This window comes from Onychostoma macrolepis, chromosome 15, assembly GCF_012432095.1.
Source record: "Onychostoma macrolepis isolate SWU-2019 chromosome 15, ASM1243209v1, whole genome shotgun sequence".
Taxonomy (NCBI): Eukaryota; Metazoa; Chordata; class Actinopteri; order Cypriniformes; family Cyprinidae; genus Onychostoma; species Onychostoma macrolepis.
Genome location: NC_081169.1, coordinates 13407509 through 13424432, shown reverse-complemented (window position 1 = coordinate 13424432; position 16924 = coordinate 13407509). Strand labels below are relative to the sequence as shown.

Below are 16924 nucleotides of genomic sequence, written 5' to 3'. Positions count from 1 at the left end.
ATGCACACTAACTGAATCACTGTCAGCGATCACGTTAACCTGCTTTGTGCATACATGCTTGCTGCATTCTCCCATCCTAATTTCATGTTCTGGAGTGTGTCTCCTCTCTCAGACCCCTTCCCTCCCACAGAGATCTCAGACGAGGGGCTGGCCAAGCCAGTGGTGGCCGGCATCGTGGCCACCATCTGTTTCTTGGCGGCTGCTATCCTCTTCAGCACGCTTGCTGCATGTTTTGTCAACAAGCAGCATCGTCGCAAGCTTAAACGCAAACGAGGTAAGTCCTTCTTAACTTCAAGACAGTTATCTCTCTTGTTAATGAATAATTTTTGCACAGATCACAACTTTATTGGATTTGTAAAATTTTCAGTTGTATTGCATTTAACCAGCATTGCAGTGGTTGAGGTAAAGATCTGAAGCATATTGTCATGCTGATGTGGCATTGTGTGATTTGTCCTTAGACCCGCCACTATCAATTACGCACACAAGGAAAAGCATCGAATCTCCGTAAGTACCAGTGCATGGTAACATCCATCATACTTTGCACTTCTGCAAATCTGTTGACTACCAGGCACATGGCTTGAGAGAGAGAAAGAGAGAGCATGTACAGTTTGGGAAATCAAACAGCTGACCCTAGCAGCTGCTGTGTTACCGTGAGGGATGCATGGAGCAGTATTTGAGTGGTCACTAAAGTGGCTGCTATAAATGCATCTGTGCTTACCTCTGCTTTTCAGCAGTGAGATGCATTGATTTGCCATTACAAACAATCTTCTCAAGCTCTTTCTTTTTTTTTTTTTTTGCCGTCCAGTCAGGTTGTGATAGAAACTTTCAACAGCATAAGAATATATTATAAACATGAAGCTTATCCCCCAGCTCCTCTGAACTGATCAGTGCAGGCATGGCAGCATGTCATTCTCACATTTATAACCAGAGCTAAAGGAAGGAGAACATTAAGAGTAGCACCTCCAACCCAGTTCAAACTGGGACTCACGCTCTTATCCGATTCCATTGTGGTCTTCATAGAGCTGCAGTCTCATGCTCCCATCCCACCCATTTCCACATAGAAGTGTGGAACCATAGTCTGGTTGACGGCCGACTCTGCCCCGTCTCTATTGTGTTTTTGTCACCGCAGGCCTCCTCTTACCCCCTTGCCTGGCATTGAGCCCTACTGGGAAGAGCCAGACAGGAGCAGCTACAGGCCCCCATCCACCAGCCCTCAGTGAGTGCTTGCACCTGCATCTCTCTCTGCAGCAGGCGCTAGCATGCGCCTGTCTGCCGTAGCTGCATGATGTCAGTTAGTGGTGCAGAGCTAAACTGCTTTTTTGGGGGAATAGACAACTTCAGCCCTCAGCTGCTCCAAATTTTGACACTTGTTTGACCACTTATAGCCAGCAAGTTGGATTATTATTGAAGAGTTGGGTGAAGATATAGTTTAGCTGATATTATGTTAGATCACTGGTGCCAGTACTGACTTATGTGTTTCTATGTCCTGTCCCCATTCTGTTGTTCTCCATTATCTCTCACCCTGACATCGTCTTTCACTTTTATTTAAGATGGCCTTTAAATGAAGATCAGTGTTTATTCTAATTACTATTATGAAAAGGCATGTGGATAAAGGCTAATTACCCTGAATTTTGTTAATTTTAAAATAAGTGCACAAGAAAGTGTAATGCCATGCCATTTCCTTTTGAATTATATTCCATGTTTTAATATGGAGTGATTCTTGTTTTGATAGTGCTGATTTTAAGTTCTGGCATTCCCAGGGCTCAGTCCTAAGGCCCATGTCTTTTTTGATTGATAGGCTGTCCTCTGGGAAGATCAGTCCTGAGAGCATCGATTCCTCCCGGCCCCCATCTCTGGCCAGCGTGGGTGGCCATGGTCTTTACGTTAAGAAGTTGCCAAGCCCTAGGAAAGAGAAAGAGCTTTCCCTCTATAAGAAAACCAAGAGAGCAATAACCAGTAAGAAGTACAGCGTGTCCAAGCACGAGGCTGAGGTCACCACGCCCATCGAGCTGATCAGCCGTGGACCTGATGGCCGATTCGTCATGGACCCCAGTGACATCGACACATCCCTCAAGCCACGACGCATTGAGGGTTTTCCTTTTGTGGAGGAATCAGACTTGTATCCTGAGTTCCGCCAATCAGATGAGGAGAATGATGACCCAGGGCCCCTACCCCCAGTCATGGCCACCCTCAGGCCCCAGATATCCCCTGTGTCCTCCAGCCAGGAGTCCTACATGCAGCCCCCAGCCTACAGCCCCCGGTTCCAGAGGCCTATGGAAGGTATGAGCATCTCGGAGGGTAGTCGGCTTCAGGCCACAGGGCAGAGCCGGGTCTCCCATTTTCACAGGGTCTTCCCTCCAGGCCCCTTCTATGGCTATCTAGGTAGTGGTGCTGAGGTGGAGCTTCACCCTCCTTTTTACATGCCTGATGTTAGTCCACGTAGCTCTGCCATGTCCTCCTCACCTTCATACCCCCCTGAGGGGCCGTTCCGCCATCCCACCATCCCAGAGGAGAGGGAGGAGCTGAGGATCCATCAGTATGGCGCCTCCGGCCACGCCCTCCCACTGGTGCATAGCCCTCCCTCCTCTCGCTCAACCGAGATCTGGCAGCCTCCTGACTTCCCCTTTCTAGGTCAGGAGGGTCCCCGTCTCGCTCTTCCACCACGTCATTCCTCATATCTCCACCGGGACCTCCCCGAGCCCCCGCCATACCCCTCCCATAGTCGTACTCTTAGCACCACCTCTCAGCTCCCTTCAAGCTCTGCTTTCCTCCAGCTGGAGGCCCCTAGAGCCCACCTGAGCAGATCTCCCGGCAGGTTTCCGCCTCAGGGCCCTTCAGCCAAGCATATAACTATGCAACAGGCCCAGACTCTGGGGCAGTTGAGACACACTGCCCACGGTATGGGCGTACCAGTGTTGCCTTACTCAGGCGCCACGGCCCGCATGGGGAGCCCAAGCACACTGCACAGTGAGAGCTCGGATGGCTGGAGGTCTGAGGCCCAGCCTTGGCTGAGCCCCAGGGCGGCACGAAGGATGGATCTCGGCCTGCAGCAGGTGGTCCTGCAGCCGTCACGACTCTCCCCTCTCACCCAGACCCCTCCCAGCTCACACGCCGGCTCTCCAGACATTCTCGTCCGCCCTCCTCCCCGACCCAGCATCCTGCGGTCTTCCCGCTCTCAAGAGATGCCCGAGAGCGCCCGCCACCCCGCCAGTGTCTCCTTCTCCCGAAGGTCTCTCTCCTCTTCCCCTGCCACTTCACCTACCCAAAGCCAGAGCGGCCAGCGGCCCAGCCTCAGCTACCGTGCCCACATGGCCTTTGCCACAGCCGCGGCCAGCTACCCCTCCCAGTCCCCTTCACCCCCCGCGGAGAGCAGTGATGCTTTCGGCCAGATGCCATCTCAGAGAAGGACAGATGAGGAGATGCTCCCCTCAGAACCCTCTCCAGGGTAGGTGAACTGTACCATTGGAGGCTCCAAAATGACAAAGGAGATAGTTATTCATCATCTGTACCGCAAAAGCAATGCTTTCATGCTTTTGCGATTTTCGGTTAAAATATTTTTACATGTACATCTTACTATAAACTATTTGCATATGCACAAATGTCCATGTCCTCCAGTATAACTCCTTATTGGGTTCACAGGATAAATTTCCATACTTTTCTTTATTTTCTTCAAATCCTATTCTCCTTTAAACAGTATAATTTTGATATAGGAAATTATCGTAGTGTATAACATTTTTCATGATTAAGGATTTTCTAGTGCATCCATGATGATCCCATGGCTCTTCCTTCTTTGTCCTCTTTTGTGGGCTGATCACATCACTCACCCTCTCCAGCTCATTTCCTTCCATTTCTCTCACTTCCTCTATCTCAGGGCTTTGACCATCACGGTGGCCTTCTTAGGCGGCCTTCGTTGCCAGGGATGAGTGTGCGCTCATCTCTTGCAACACTCATCCTCATCTAGAGTAGAGACGGCGCTTTTCTCTGGAGACTCTGGTAGTCTTACCCTCTTTGTTTTTGATTGATCTCAGCTATCTGGGCAGCATTGTTGTGACCAGGTCCTCTACACCTCAATAGGTAAGGGTCGAATCCATGTCTGAAAGGGGAGGGGTTTGCAGGCGGGGCCTTAAATCATTCTCATTTAAAGGGGAATGACTTTTTTGACTGTTTTTTATTACATGATATCAATAATACATGGTCTTTTTTGGCAAATATCCTGAATAGTTTTATTGCTGGAATATAGACGATGCCATTTTTTTCAGTATTGCTTATCAAAGCATTTCTACAATTATTAAATACAGGCAATTTTTTTTCAGGAAATGTTGCACTTGCGCCCTTTTAGAGGCACACTTGGATATTCCCCTTTAAAATTTTGTTTCCATGTACAAAAATATCATGCATGCCTTTTCTAAATACTCTTCTCCTCGATGCCGAATCAGTAACAGCAGTTCTCAAACTAAAATTTCTTGTCACATTTTGTCGTCCTAGTGGTTTGGTTCCTTTCTTTTATGTGACTGTTCTTTACTGGCCATTCTCCCCTCCCTGCCATCTCTTCTCCTGTCAGCATGGTGAAGCCACTGTACAGTGTATTCATGGTAACCAGAGTGTGTTTGATGTGGCGGACTTTAGTGCTCAGTCATGTCTACCACCCCCCTCTATTAATCACTTTCACTTTCTCTTTCCACAGCCTCAGCAGCAGGGGAGACTGTCTATAAACGCTTTGTGTTTCTGTGCCTTGTGAACCCATGAGTTGTTGGCTGAATCTTCAGTATGGACGTTTGAGTGTCATGATCTCTGCCATGATAGAGGAATGGCATGTGCGATAAAAGACAACACTTTACAAGAAACGTGACCTCTGTGGTCAGTTTTATAGGAAACCAGTGAGCTTACTGGGAAACAGGAGATTTTGGCTAGTTGTAATTTGATTGGACAATGCTGGCAGCATGGCAGCAGTGTACAACATGAGGTAAAGGTTTTTTCATGTTAATTTAGGTGTATCCCGTAGTAAATGAGTGGGGAAAATGCTAAATTCAACTCACCAGACTAACTCAACTAATACAATGTGCTTTTAATTTCACAGAGTACCCATCTAATGAGGAAGAGTCTTTGTTTTTTTTCTTTAAAAATAAATGATTTGGTATTTAATTTTTATTCTGATGACCAATGAAATGTGGCCAATTAAAATGAATAAGATTTCATTTTGATAAACAGTATTTTCTAAACAATATCTAACAAGATAAATTGATTAATTGCTAAATTGCACAGTACATGGTGATGAATGGTACTTTTGTCATGAAGGCTTTGCACTTGGCATTGGGGCAGCCAAAGTGCTCCCTGTCAGGGGCTAAATCTCAGTTTGATCTGGCCGGTGGAGGGCAGCGCACCCTGGTGGCGGTGCGAAGTAATGCATCATTGTGTTTGTCTCTCACAGGGAGCATCTAGGTGCAGTGAGAGTCCCTGCAGGGTCTGAGAGCTTTGAAGCACTGATTTATTATTGTATTAATAAAGCCAAGAAACCAACAGCCAACAAGAACAACAACTCCAGATTCAAGAAAAGGACAGGTCAGTTTCACCCGTACATTACATACTGGGAGAAATGGACATGTTGTCTCTCCTAATGTCCTGACTACATGCTTATTTGCTTAATAATTACAAGAAACCATCAAAAACATGCTAAAAACAAACCACCCACAACTCCTTAACATTGTGGCAGTGAGGTTTGCATGCATACTCTTATTTTCTTATGAAAATGTAAAAATCTGTTCTGTTGCTGTGTCTCATTTGCCCTGCTGTCTCTAGATGTGTCCACCTCTCAGACCCAGCAGCCGCATGCATCTCAGGCCTCTGAGCAAAGAGAACATCTCAGCTCTCCCTCAAAGAAAAAGTGGAAAAGTACACTTAGAAAGTCCCCCTGTCTTCATCTGTCCTCTCTGCTCCGCTGGCTTCACCCCAGAGAAGACAGAAAATCCCTCCTGGCCAGTATGGACCCTGCCCCCTCAAACTATGGTTCTCTGCTCTGAGAGTCACCCCTCCCCCCCAAAACTCACTAAAACTTATCCTGTGGGGCGGATCGTCTCCTTGTCCATTAGCAAAAATGTACAATGGACAAGCTCTCAGTACTGTTTTGTAATCAGTCTAAACTAGATACGATTTATGTTCTTCGGTTGGCACAATATACTACACATATCTGTATTTTCTGTAAATTTACACAAAGGAAAAACGTACAGGGGTGCTCTTTTGGAAGAAACAGAAAAGGACAGGACAAAATCTTTTCATTTGATAATAAAAAGAAAATAATAGCATTTCATTACATGCTAGGAAAAATCTTGCTGGACATTTCGGTTTTTGTCATAATGTTGTCAGAACTGTGTATATTGTGAAGGATAGAGTTAAATGCTCTGTACAAATATGTCTCTCAAGACGTGATACTTACTACAGGGTTTCTTTTCTTCCTTCTGCAAAATATACCTCAAAAAAGAGAATAGAAAAAAAAAAGAAAAGGAATAAATGATCTGGAACATATTTCAGCACTTCTACCATATTTTGTGCAAGCTAGCATATTTCATTTTGGATGACGTATGTTGTCTGTTTGTGGCAAAGCTTTGACAGCATTACAGAAAATGAGGGATTAATGTAAGCCCAGAAATTACAATGTATTTATTTATAAAATTCTAAACATGAAATATAAAGCACAGAATATCACAGAAATTGTAAGCTTGAAAAGAATGACTGCAGTACTAGACTGGTCCTGCGACAATGTTTAATAAGTTACTCGGATTTTTAAAATTCCATGCAAAGGCAGGTGGAATTGAAAACATGCTTTCTTATTTAGTTACTTTTTAAATAATTGACATTATATTTGACAAACACCATTGGACAGCTTTAAGGCATTTTCTTAATCAGTGGTTGGAGGAAGATTAATATTAGCCCCCTGCTGAAAAAAAGATTCAGGTTCACATTCAATTTTAGAAATATCCTTTTTGACATGTTCAGATGGCATAAGTGCAAATGTAATATTTAAACTGAAGTAGAATTACTTGGTCCTTGTCTTGCACAAATGTAGTTAGAAGTGGTGAAATGCATTATTAATCTTTTCATCACTTCCTTGAAGTAAATAATTTGTTATATGTTTGCTTTGGACATACAATACACCAAGGAAGTACAGTAGATATTGTGCAGACTAATGAAGTCATCAGTATAACATAGAAAAGTGAAATAGTCCTTATTCTAATCAGTCGGGAAAAAAAAAAAAAAGAAGAAGATTAAACTCTTCTTGGTTACTTTCTACCTACAAAAGTGGACCTCCAAAATAGCTTGACTCTTTTTGAAAAAAAAAAGAAAGAAAAAAAAATGAAGTAAACTGTATTGTAATCTTTACTATTTGCCATCCATCACAGCTCATCTGATGACATAGCAAACTTTGTGTTATTTGAATTAATGATGACTTTAGTAGCCTGTTTCCGAAGGATGTTAACTGTCTCTAGAGTTCACTAACAGCTGCTGATCTGCTACCTAAAGTGAAAGCTACTCGAGTGTGTGCTAGTTTAGTTTAACCGATGGTGAATGTATGATTTGCTCTTAGAATTCAGATTTATCTGAATATTTTCAGTGTGATGTTTTTTGCTTGTTTAGCTCATTTACGCGCCAATGCGATCAACTCCAAAATTAATCTTCTTCTGCGAATGGAATTTAATAGTGAGTTACGACTTAATAGGAAATCGAATGAACTCTCAAGCAGTACTTGAATAAGGCTGAATATACAAGCAGGAAACACTGGGATGAATTTCTGTGCGTAGATTCGTTGTATCCATTTTGAGTTTAGAGGATTTGACTTAAGTGCCCAGAGGGCTGTTTACTTTGTCTTTCCTTTCTCTCTTTTTTTAATAGAACTGTTTTACTCGACGTGAAAACGAATGCTCAAACATCCCACAGTGTATTTGAGCCATTCAGTATTATGTCAGCAGACTCCATTGCTTATTTCCATGTATGTCTTTTTCCACCCCTAAGGCTGCTTTAATCGTGTAGTCTCTGAGAGGAGAAGGGCAGTGTTTATTTTTTAGATATTTCTGATTAAAGTTACCTGCCTTTAGCTGTTGGGAGAGAAGTGTTCAACTTAGACTTAACTCTGTTTCTGCTACATGTTTTGTCAAGTTCTATTAAGAACTCATTGCTAACAAGTCCTACAACAACCACATAATGTTTACATGATCTAGAAATATAAAGTGCAAGGATGTAGGCACATTGTACACATTATGACTTGGTGCTATGTCTTTTTGAACTCGTGGTGCTGTGGTTCAGAGGTTAACACACAAACTCACGCACAGTCCTCTGTCTTAAACTAACTAAACTAGCTCTGTTGTGATTTCCGTTGTCGAGTTCTCCTGGTGAGTAGGACCGCAAGCAATAAAACCTCTCTCACAGGGCAGGTCCTGTGTGCTCACTATCTATATTTCAGAATGGAAACGGTTAAATAAAGTTCGGCTTTGACATTCAGTATGTGCTTACGTTATCGCGTGAACGTTCGCTGTCACCATGAATAAAAAAAACCCGCGCATTTAGACAGATCGCCAGTCTTGAGGAGGCAGCATATCAATGTATAATCCACAAAATGTACCCACGGTATGATAGTAATTATTATTTTTTTTCATTTAGCATGGGAAGAACCTGGTAACTCGAGCAGGTGGCGGTCTGATGCGTCAAGCGGCGGCATTTCTGTTTTGTAGCGTTTTTCTTGGACACGGCGGAGCGATGCATCCTCGCATAAAGCTGTCTCGCTGATTTAAGATGCAGGTGTGGTGTCTCTGTATATCTGTGGATGGTGATTGACGGCATTTTCTTCAGCTCCTCTGGTCTTTGAAGGGAGAACCCGACTGAAACGTTTCTCTTGAATATATATGATACTGTACAGGTAGATACACGCCCCCTTTTTGCTTCTGTAAGAGGGCTCATTTGCAGGAAGTGTCATATCAACTCTTTGATTGCCTGTATTCAGTTTTGTGCTTACTTCTTATGGTGCTTCGTGAAACTTTATTTTCCTTTTTCTGTCGATTGAACAGAACTAACCTTGCATAATCAAGATATTTCACTCGTTGGGACCTGTCTCGTTTCATCTTTTTGTTCTCGATTCTTTTGCTGTTCATATTAACCAGCACTGAAAACTTAGAATGTAATACTGCATTATGCACTAATTTACGACTGTTTTAACATTAAACCTCATTCTTAGAGCTTATTGGAAGCATATTTCAAATTGCATTGTGCTTTCTAACTGCTTTTGAATTTGTGTTGTACATTGTTTATGGATTCTATTATCTAAAGATGTGTTCTGGGCAAACATGTTTTTCATCCTAATCACCCTACATGCAATGTATAAGAGACTGTTCTTGCGTGAAGAAAAATATCATAGAATAGTTTTGTTTTTCTTTCAGATTTATTTGATTGAATGACTTGATCGAAGGCTTCTTTTGTTAATTAATCTCATTTATTTCAGGTATTATTCTAAAACAGTATGGTGCTGTACCAAAGCCTTATGTACAATATTATATGAGACGTTGTTTGATTCTTCTGCCACTGCTAAGGAATTCTCCAAATTGCTAGACAACTCTGATTATGAAACAAGGTGCAGTGTGCCTCTATCTTCTCGTCCTTGATTAGTACTTCACAGTATTTTTCTTGGGCATTCGGTGTCTCCACATACTGTACTCAGATGTTAAGATATGGTGCCTGGTGTGTCTTCATGCTGCTAGGAGTAAATGTTAAAGATGTTTTGTATCTGTACTACTACCAACTTCTGAAGTATGACATTGACCTCCACAATAACTCAGCTGGACACTCTTGATATTAAAAGGGAACAACCCTGCAGTAAGCAATGGCATTTTTAGAGAATAAAGGAAATCCCATTGTTATTTTATTTTTATTCAATTGCTTTCATCATATTTTTTTAACATTTATTAAGAAGTCTTGCTCTAGAATAAGACCCCAATCAAAAAGAATATGCTATCCTGACAAATGAATTGTCCTTGAGAGTTACATCAATACCAGACCTGGGAATGAAACATATGGAGTGATAAATGTGTGTGTGTGTGTGTGCACACGCTGTCTTTAACAGCCCAATTGAAGTTCTGTATAGTGGAGCCGTTCGATTTGCATTGTTTACATCACCAGATGCCCAGATATGCACATTTTGGCAAGCTCTATTAGGTTGACATTTTCCAACGCTTTGGTCCATGTAATAACCCCGTAAAACTTTTTGTATTTTGATATAATAAAAAAAAATAATATGAGAATGTGTTTATTTATTGAAGACTGATTTTTGACTGTTCGTAAATGCAGTGACCACTAGAGGCCACTATTGCATCATGTTAAATCTGAATGATTTTTGTTTCTACATATCAAGCATAATGCCTTAGAGGGAAGGTGTTTTCCAAAAGTTTGACTGATAATGCTGTCATATAGGAAATTAAGTGTTCATCCAGGTGCAAAGTCCTCAACCAACACAACTCCCTCTCACACACCTATTTATCTAAAGTGAGTGACTAACACAAAACAGATAACACTGTGGCCCTGGCATAGGTCTCAAAGCCAACGCCTTGGCATTGGCCAGATAATTGAATAATTATCATGATGATTTTGATGATGATGATCTCCCAAGGAAAAGCTGAGATGGTCTCTGCTAAGTTTTGGTTAACACTTCTATAGTCTTTTGGTCAAATAGATGTGTCCTTTCATCTTTGACCATTCAAAATGTTATGAAACTGTAGATGGCTTGTTTTCCAAATTAGACCTAATAACAATGAAATTGTATAGTTTCAATAGTATAGTTTCATAGTTTAGTTTAAAGGGATAGTTCACCAAAAAATGAACATTTTGTCATCATTTACTCATCTTCCTGTTGTTCCAAACGAGTATAACTTACTTTATTCTGTGAAACACGAAAGAAAATATTTTGAACAATGAAGGAAAATGTGTATATATATAGAGAGAGAGAGAGCGAGAGAGAGAGAAGAATTTCATTAGATTTGACACGACATGAACTTTATATGTAAAACTGTAGTCCAGACTTGTTTAAAATTGTATTTCTCAGTATTTGAGTATTTAATGTATCAACACATTTCCCTTGAAGGAAGTATTTAGACCCACTGTACAATAATCTTGAATATTTTAAGTTTTCAGTGTTGGAGAATTTTGACTCCAATTCTCAGGTGTTCTTCTATGGACAAACAAGAGTTAAACGGATCCTACTGATATGCATGCACCTTGCTCCTGGCCACGCCCTTGGCCACGCCTCCAAACACACACGCAGTCCGTTTATCAGGTGATGCGTGAAAGCTAACTTTTCATGTGTCCTGCCTCGAGACCGAGCTCATTCGTTCACCCACGTTCGCACGCGACAGAGGATGCTTTGGTTTGACTCTTTTTCACATGCTTTCACTATAATGGATCTGTTCTAGAGAGAAACTACTGCTGGATTTGGTTTGGGGGAGTAACGCTGAAACAATCTCACACAGGTGAGTGACTCGTGTTGATCTTTCCTCTGTTTGCTGGCGATTTAGGAAGCATCTGCGCTTGTAAATATCATAATATTTTATCCATAAATAAACATTGCGTCTTTTTGCTAGTGGTCAAATAACTGCGCCTTTATAAATTCCTTAAATACTTCCATTTTATTCACTTCCTGTGGTTAAGAACAAGCTCCCTAAAACTGTTTAGCCCTAATTATGAAACGCATACAACGAGTCTTCATTAGAAATAATAATAAAAAAAAAAAATAAAAAAAAAAACTCAGACCGGAAGTCCTAAAGTCACATGCTGTTGCCCATGACAACAGTGCTCATTTTATTACTAGGCTACCAGCTAAAAGCAAGATTTCATCATCACTATAGAATAAGGTTTACTTCTCCGCCTCATTAGTCACATAACAATAAACCCATACGTGTGCATGAATAATGTTTTCTGTCTGTAAACATTCCACGTCACATATTCAGGATCCAAGACTGAATCCTAAAGGATTTCAAGACAGTCTGTCGCTTAGCAACCACATCAATGTTCAGCTTCAACACAGTAAATGATGTCTCATGACTTCAACCACGTTCAGCTGAATACTAGCAAAGTCCCTTTAAGGCATTCTATAGTCTTTGATACTAGTGGGGCCAAAGGTCTGGAACCATGAGTGAAAATGCTTCTATTACTAATATATTTATGTAATAAATATATTTGATATAATTATTTTTTATGAATAATATTCAAAATAAAATAAAAAATGTGTGTGTGTGTGTGTGTATATACATATACACACACACACACACACACACACACACACTCTATTCAAATTTGTTATTTATAATAATAATAGTAATAGTAGTAGTCGTAATAGATTATATATATATTAGTCTGTAGTATAATTTTATTCTTAATGAATATTTTAAATAATAAATTAAAATAATAAAAATAACAAACAATATTAAAGTTTTATTTATTTATATATATATATATATATATTTGAAAAATAATATACATTAATATGATATATTATATATTTTAAATGTTGTTATAATTAAAATTTATTTAAAAACTATATTAAAAATAAAATTACTTTCAAAATATTTTAATAATTTATATAGTCTATATATAATCATTCTCACACACACACACACACACACACACACACACACACACACACACACACACACACACACACATATTACAATACATCGTAATAATAATATTTTAAATAAAAAAATTCTATTTAATTGAAAATAATATTGAAAATACATTTTAAATCCTAGATCCTATTGTATTCTGTTACAAATCAAAGAATGCAGACCACAAACAGTTGCTCATATTTTGAGATACTGAATTCCAAAGCATCCTCTCACAACCTGTTGAAAAGAGTTAAATAATCACACAGGCTGTGTAAATTGGTTTGGATTAATCACCAGAGCTGCTGTGTGCTTACAGTATGTATGCAAGGTAAAGTTAACTCTCTCAGGTGCCTGCATGCTCACATGTCTTTCCTGTCAGGGAGGGTTCATTCTGCTGAGTCAACATCAAGCTTCTCCCTGTCAGCACTTCTGATAGTAGGGCCGGAGTGTGAGAGGAATATTTTGTCATTTCTATCTCGTTACTCTATCAGAACCAATAGATTTTAAATTCTGTGCATGTCAGTCGTGGTTAAACTGTCAGAGTGGGTGTGTCTCAATATTCCAGGATTCCTTTTGTTTATATACTTCACACCTGAATTATTGATGGCGAAGCGTATAGTTGCTTATTCAAGTCTTGTGTAAGACCTGTATTCATCACGGTCATGCATCACTGAACATTGCACAAACCACCCTCGTCATTGATTTTCTTTAGGTTCATTTGCATTTCAAGGTCCACAGTCGCCATTTAGCCAACGTATTTTTGCATGAATTCGAGTGCTTTCTTTATCAGTATGACTGTATAGCTGTATTACTAATCATCCACCATGTGCAAATAGATGTTTTTAAAACTCTTTTACCTGTTTTACATTATATACTGAAACTTCATTAATTCATTCACTGCAATTAATATAGATTGTTTATGGCAATAAAAAGTAATTATTTTACCACCTGCACACATAACAGACATGATTTGTTTATTTTTTAAATTGATATAGTCTTTGACACTGTTATGGCAATATAAAGTAAGTAAATAAATTCGTGTTCATGCATAACATTTGTATGTTTGGTCAGAACAAATTCATCTTGATAATCACAAATGAATTACAGTCAAACCAAAATTTATTCAGATGCCTTCAACATTTCTCACAGAATTATAATTGATGATTTAATTTAATTTAATGCAGCATTTGATGCTGTTATGGCAATAACAAAATTAAGGAAATAAATCTACTGTGTGTGTGTGAGTGTGAGAGTGTGTAAGTGAGTGAGTGATTGAGAAGGAAAAACAAAGCATTAAGAGCCGGAGGGAGGGGGGGGGGGCTCTTAATTCTGTTCATACCTTTGTGTACATTTTTCTTATTTTGCCTAAATTTCATATTTTTTCCATTTAGTACTGTCCTTCAGAGGCTACAGAAGATACTTGCATGTTACCCAGAAGACAAAATAAGTTACTTTTACCCTGATCTTCAAATTCAAAAAGTTTTCATCCCCCGGCTCTTAATGCATGGTTTTTCCTTCTGGAGCATCGGTGAGCATTTGAACCTACTGTAAGAGTTGCATATGAGTCCCTCAGTTGTCCTCAGTGTGAAAAGATGGATCTCAAAATCATACAGTCATTGTTGGAAAGGGTTCAAATACACAAAAATGCTGGAAAACCAAAGAATTTGTGGGACCTGAAGGGTTTTTCTGAAGAACAGCAGGCAGTTTAACTGTTCAGGACAAACAAGGGACTCATGAACAACTATCACTAAACAAAAAAAACACAGCTGTGGATTAATCAGGTAGCAACACAGTATTAAGAATCAAGGGGATGTAAACTTTTGAACGGGGTCATTTTTTATAAATTCAACTATTATTTTCTCTTGTGGACTATATGTTAACATCTTTCATGTGAAATATCTTATTCAGGTCAGTACTAAATATACAATAACATGCATTTAGTATGATCCCTCTTATTTTGGTAAAATAATTAACATTTTGCAGATTCTGAAAAGAGGATGTAAACTTTTGACCTCAACTGTATATTGGAATAAATGGTAACTTTCCTTAATAAACTAACAAATAATGCTTAACAGATCATTATTTAATATATATTCACATAGCTAGAAATATGAGATAATGTGCTTGTTGATTTTTACTAATATACTTATTAAACATTACCTTACGATTAACAGATAATTAATGTAAATTGAAATGCTTACAAATGTCATTAAACTTTCAATTCATATAATCATGCACTTTTTAAAGATCTTCAAAATGATTTTGACAGATGGTTTACAATGAGTAAAAGATTCATTAATTAACACACATTACGTAATGCTTAATAGATCAGTAGTTAATTCTTATGTCATTAAACTTTCATCATTTCATTAGTACCTTTATGAACAGTCATCTCAATTACAAAAGTTGTCCCAAATGACCTGAATTCATCATATTTACACATCTTTACAAATCATTTATTAATTATGTGTTCATATTTTTTTTGCGGTACCCAATCTAAAGTTGAAACTATTCATGATTTTCAAATGTTTATAAACGTTTACTAATCATTTAGTACCTTTATGGGCACTGGGCTTTTAGCTGTTGTAACAACGTTTGTGTAAAGGGTGGTTAGTTAAGTTTATCTAAATGCTTACTAAAGACATAACACACATTATTATGGGTGCAAAGCGTGTTTTTATTGCCTCAAATCTTATATTAGTTCTGTATATAATTAAACAGAGTATTCCTTAAATCTTACATCAACAGGGAAAACAAATGCATTTTCCATGAAAATTCTTGTTTATTTATTTTAAAATCATTTAAAGATTTTTCTGCCGCAGGCCTTCATCCCGTTGCCGAGGTTGGAGGTTTATGTTGAAGTCCGGTCTCCTCCCTCCCCTCACAGACGGGCAGCTGTTGCAGTGACTCAGTATCATGGAGGCGTGCAGCGGGACTGCAGCAGTGACACACGGCAGAGCTCCAACACCTCTGAGAGACGCATGCAGTCATGATCCCTGTGAAGGGTGAGTAACAGCCTGCATACTTCGCCTCTCAGTGTGCTTTGGCTGCTGCGGTGCTCGGTTATGGTTAGATATGTGGTATATGTCTGCCTGTGTGTGTTTCTCTTGCAAGGTTAGATGAGGCATTTTCTTTACATTCGGCTGAATCTCTGCATAATCAGGTGCAGTGCATGGTTTTTGCGCACACATGCGTTTTGTGCGTCATGTGACCGGTCACCTTATTCTATTTCTGAGACAGCATATTACAGCAGCACTGCATGCAGCAGATGTGAATTTGTCCCCTGAGGAGTAAATTATAGTGGAGATTTGTGTGCAACTGGTGCCCTACAGAGATGATAACAAGGACAGTAGACATCAATGAATGTGTTGTACCACCCCAAGGAAGCAGGCATGGTTTAATGTAATAGTCAGTGTCATGACACATCTTTTATACTATCTGTTAATTTATTCATTAAATATCTTATTCAGGTCAGTACTAAATATACAATAACATGCATTTAGTATGATCCCTCTTATTTTGGTAAAATAATTAACATTTTGCAGATTCTGAAAAGAGGATGTAAACTTTTGAACGGGTCATTTTTATAAATTCAACTATTATTTTCTCTTGTGGACTATATGTTAACATCTTTCATGTGAAATATCTTATTCAGGTCAGTACTAAATATACAATAACATGCATTTAGTATGATCCCTCTTATTTTGGTAAAATAATTAACATTTTGCAGATTCTGAAAAGAGGATGTAAACTTTTGAACGGGTCATTTTTATAAATTCAACTATTATTTTCTCTTGTGGACTATATGTTAACATCTTTCATGTGAAATATCTTATTCAGGTCAGTACTAAATATACAATAACATGCATTTAGTATGATCCCTCTTATTTTGGTAAAATAATTAACATTTTGCAGATTCTGAAAAGAGGATGTAAACTTTTGAACGGGTCATTTTTATAAATTCAACTATTATTTTCTCTTGTGGACTATATGTTAACATCTTTCATGTGAAATATCTTATTCAGGTCAGTACTAAATATACAATAACATGCATTTAGTATGATCCCTCTTATTTTGGTAAAATAATTAACATTTTGCAGATTCTGAAAAGAGGATGTAAACTTTTGAACGGGTCATTTTTATAAATTCAACTATTATTTTCTCTTGTGGACTATATGTTAACATCTTTCATGTGAAATATCTTATTCAGGTCAGTACTAAATATACAATAACATGCATTTAGTATGATCCCTCTTATTTTGGTAAAATAATTAACATTTTGCAGATTC

At 39.0% G+C, this 16924-nt stretch overlaps 1 protein-coding gene across 7 annotated transcripts in view; it reads left to right on the top strand.

Annotated features, from left to right (window-relative positions):
• Positions 1-7299, top strand: part of igsf9ba (immunoglobulin superfamily, member 9Ba) — a 71077-nt gene extending 63778 nt beyond the window's left edge. For 2 of the 7 annotated variants that reach the window (XM_058745116.1, XM_058745121.1), the window contains 6 exons: positions 113-274; positions 459-504; positions 1130-1216; positions 1799-3445; positions 5429-5559; positions 5797-7299. In XM_058745116.1, coding sequence (XP_058601099.1) covers positions 113-274; positions 459-504; positions 1130-1216; positions 1799-3445; positions 5429-5559; positions 5797-6017 — 2294 coding nt within the window. In that variant the 3' untranslated portion in view covers positions 6018-7299. The other 5 variants (XR_009266110.1, XM_058745117.1, XM_058745120.1 and 2 more) reach the window with 5 other exon arrangements.
• Positions 7300-16924: the final 9625 nt, after the last annotated feature.